General features: G+C 42.3%; 1 protein-coding gene across 1 annotated transcript; it reads left to right on the top strand.

Annotated features, from left to right (window-relative positions):
* Window positions 1-6: 6 nt before the first annotated feature.
* LOC104958351 (fibroblast growth factor 12-like) lies at window positions 7-3,037 on the top strand (the record flags this gene model as incomplete). Its single annotated transcript, XM_010786068.1, has 3 exons — window positions 7-509; window positions 2,180-2,290; window positions 2,934-3,037. Coding segments are annotated over exons 1-3 (423 nt in total), but the record flags the coding sequence as incomplete, so codon positions are not given.
* Window positions 3,038-3,142: the final 105 nt, after the last annotated feature.

The following is a 3,142-nucleotide window of genomic DNA, read 5'->3' as shown; positions in this document are numbered from 1 at the left end:
TATGGATGTTCTTCACAGAGTTCAGGTGTTTAACAGTCTTACGGCCTGTGGGATGAAACTGTCTCTGAGTCTGGTGGTTTTAAATATGATGTATTTACTTCAACAAGGACCATGCCTACAAACACATTAATCTCAGAGAAGAGATGAATGAAGCCAGATTTGAGCTAATAGCTACCTTCCATCTGGAGTCCTTTTCCACCTGACCTTTCAGCCTCGCTGCCGTTTCCTATCGGACATGTTTGGTGTTTTTCACTGAAGAAGCGAGCGTCCTCAGAGGTTTGTTCCTCTGGTTCCCGGGGAGATGGCGGCGGCCATCGCCAGCTCCCTGATCCGACAGAGACGTCAGGCCCGAGAAAACAACACAGAGAAAGTGACCACCAACAACAAGAGGAGGACGAGTCCCAGCAAAGACAAAGACCCGCGGTCTCTGTGTGAGAGACACATCTTCAGCGTCTTCAGCAAGGTGCGCTTCTGCAGCGGCAAGAAGAGGCCGGTCAGACGGAAACCAGGTGACCAGAACACATCAGAATCAAATCAGAATGCATAGAGTGGTGGTTGTAATATCTCACATTCACCCGACAACTCAGCGTCCTTAAGGTCTGTGGTTAAAACTGATTGATGCTGAACGCGATAAATACGTCAGTAAATGCTTTTTCACCCACTGGTGGATTTAAAATCAGAAATTACTAACAAGTGTCTAAATGACACGACTAAACGCCATCACGCCCAACATTAGCCGCATTTAGCTTAGCGGTGGTGACGTGAAGTCATGTGACCGTGCTGTAGTTCCTTTATAGCCCAACATTAGCCTCCTTTAGCTTAGCGGTGGTGACGTGAAGTCATGTGACCGTGCTGTAGTTCCTTTATAGCCCAACATTAGCCTGATTTAGCTTAGCGGTGGTGACGTGAAGTCATGTGACCGTGCTGTAGTTCCTTTATAGCCCAACATTAGCCTCCTTTAGCTTAGCGGTGGTGACGTGAAGTCATGTGACCGTGCTGTAGTTCCTTTATAGCCCAACATTAGCCTCCTTTAGCTTAGCGGTGGTGACGTGAAGTCATGTGACCGTGCTGTAGTTCCTTTATAGCCCAACATTAGCCTCCTTTAGCTTAGCGGTGGTGACGTGAAGTCATGTGACCGTGCTGTAGTTCCTTTATAGCCCAACATTAGCCTCCTTTAGCTTAGCGGTGGTGACGTGAAGTCATGTGACCGTGCTGTAGTTCCTTTATAGACCAACAGGATGCTTGTTTGTTTGTTCATAAAGGAAACAGTGATGCATTGATTAAACAATTGTCTCTTTATCCCAAATGAATGTTGTTCTGAGAGAAACAGATTGTTATTTTCATGTTTGATGAAGTGTGATCTTCATCGCTTCAGGAAGCTGCAGGATTTTATATTTTCACCTCAGTGTCTCTCAGATGTTTTCACAGTCCCACACACGTTTAAATATAGCTCCTGCACACTGGATTATATAGCATATATAAATATATATATTATAGCTCAGAGAATAAAACACAAAGACGTTCTCGGCTGTTGAACACTGATAGTGAATGAACAAATAATATGCTTACATCAATGAAATGAATGATGAATTCATATTTGTATTAATAATAATAATTGTAGCCCCACATCTTTTTTATTAATAAAAACCTGTTTAAATGTACAATTACGGAACATTACAGCAACTTTTTAGTCTGTAAAATGAAATATGTGTAACATTTATTATCCACATATTTATAGTTATTATGAAATACATGAATCGTTTTCAGGTGTAAATTGGGAGAGAAACTGCTATAATCACAACAGTCCATTTGTTTATGATCCTCTGTAAACATAATTAAAATGCTTCTAAATGGTGTCGTTTTTTTGGCAAACAGGGATTTAAATAGTGTGAGTTATTCACATTAAACTTGGGTTTTAATCTCCTTCAGCGCCAGGCTTTGTTTTTGTTTTCAGACACTTTAGTATTAGATGAAGTTATTATTATATGATGAACTTGAGAGGGTTCAGAGTTTCCTGTTGGAATCAGGCCTGTATTTCAGTCTCTGCTCCACATTCGCTTCTGTATTTTTGGACCTTCTGGCCCACATTGTCCTCTGGAGCCTCAGAAGCTCCATGTTTACAGTGTGTGTGTGTGTGTGTGTGTGTGTGTGTGTGTGTGTGTGTGTGTGTGTGTTGCAGAGCCACAGCTGAAGGGCATCGTGACTCGTCTCTTCGGCGAACAAGGCTTCTTCCTTCAGATGCAGCCGGACGGAGCCATCAGCGGAAACAAAGACGAGAACAGTGACTACAGTGAGACACACACACACACACACACACACACACACACACACACACACACACACACACACACACACACACACACACACACACACACACACACACACACACACACACACACTGCAGCTCTGAGGATTAAAGCCCCTCTCTCTCTTTATTCTCTCCATCAGGCAACATGCAGTTATTTCAGGGACAGCGTGGGAAACACGTCTCTATAAAGTCTATAAATAGTCCAGAGAGGGAATACTATGGGGCTTTTATTTTGAAAAACGTGCCTCTTCTTTAGCTTTCTTTAAAGATAAAGCAACTCTATGATACTTTTATTTTGAAAGCCTCATGCTGATCTTCCTGTAAGGATAAAGTAACTCATTGGGGCTTTTATTTTGAAAAAGCATGCCAACGCTTCCTGTTAATCTTTGAGGCTTTTATTTTGAAGAAAATGCTTTTTCTTAACTTTGAGTTAACGATACATTTAATGAGGCTTTTATTTTGAAAAACAAGCATATTCCTGATCTTCCTGTACGGATAAAGTGTCATTAAGTTAAATCTATAGGGCTATTGAAATAGATGCCTCTTCCTGATTTCTGTTAAGGATACATTGTAGGGCTTTTATTGTGAAAATATAACAATTTAATATACACTTCCTGTCCCCCAGCTCTGTTCAACCTGATCCCAGTGGGACTCAGAGTGGTGGCCATTCAGGGCGTGAAGGCAGGACTCTACGTGGGGATGAACGCTGAGGGGTTCCTCTACACATCAGTGAGGAGCTGTCTGTCTGTCTCTCTGTCTGTCTCTCTGTCTCTCTGTCTCTCTGTCTGTCTGTCTGTCTGTCTGTCTGTCTCTCTGTCTGTCTCTGTCTGTTTC

Source organism: Notothenia coriiceps, unplaced genomic scaffold, assembly GCF_000735185.1.
Source record: "Notothenia coriiceps isolate Sejong01 unplaced genomic scaffold, NC01 NC01_scaffold00028790, whole genome shotgun sequence".
Lineage (NCBI taxonomy): Eukaryota > Metazoa > Chordata > Actinopteri > Perciformes > Nototheniidae > Notothenia > Notothenia coriiceps.
The sequence above is the reverse complement of the archived record's forward strand: the minus strand, read 5'-3'. Positions and strand labels throughout refer to the sequence as shown.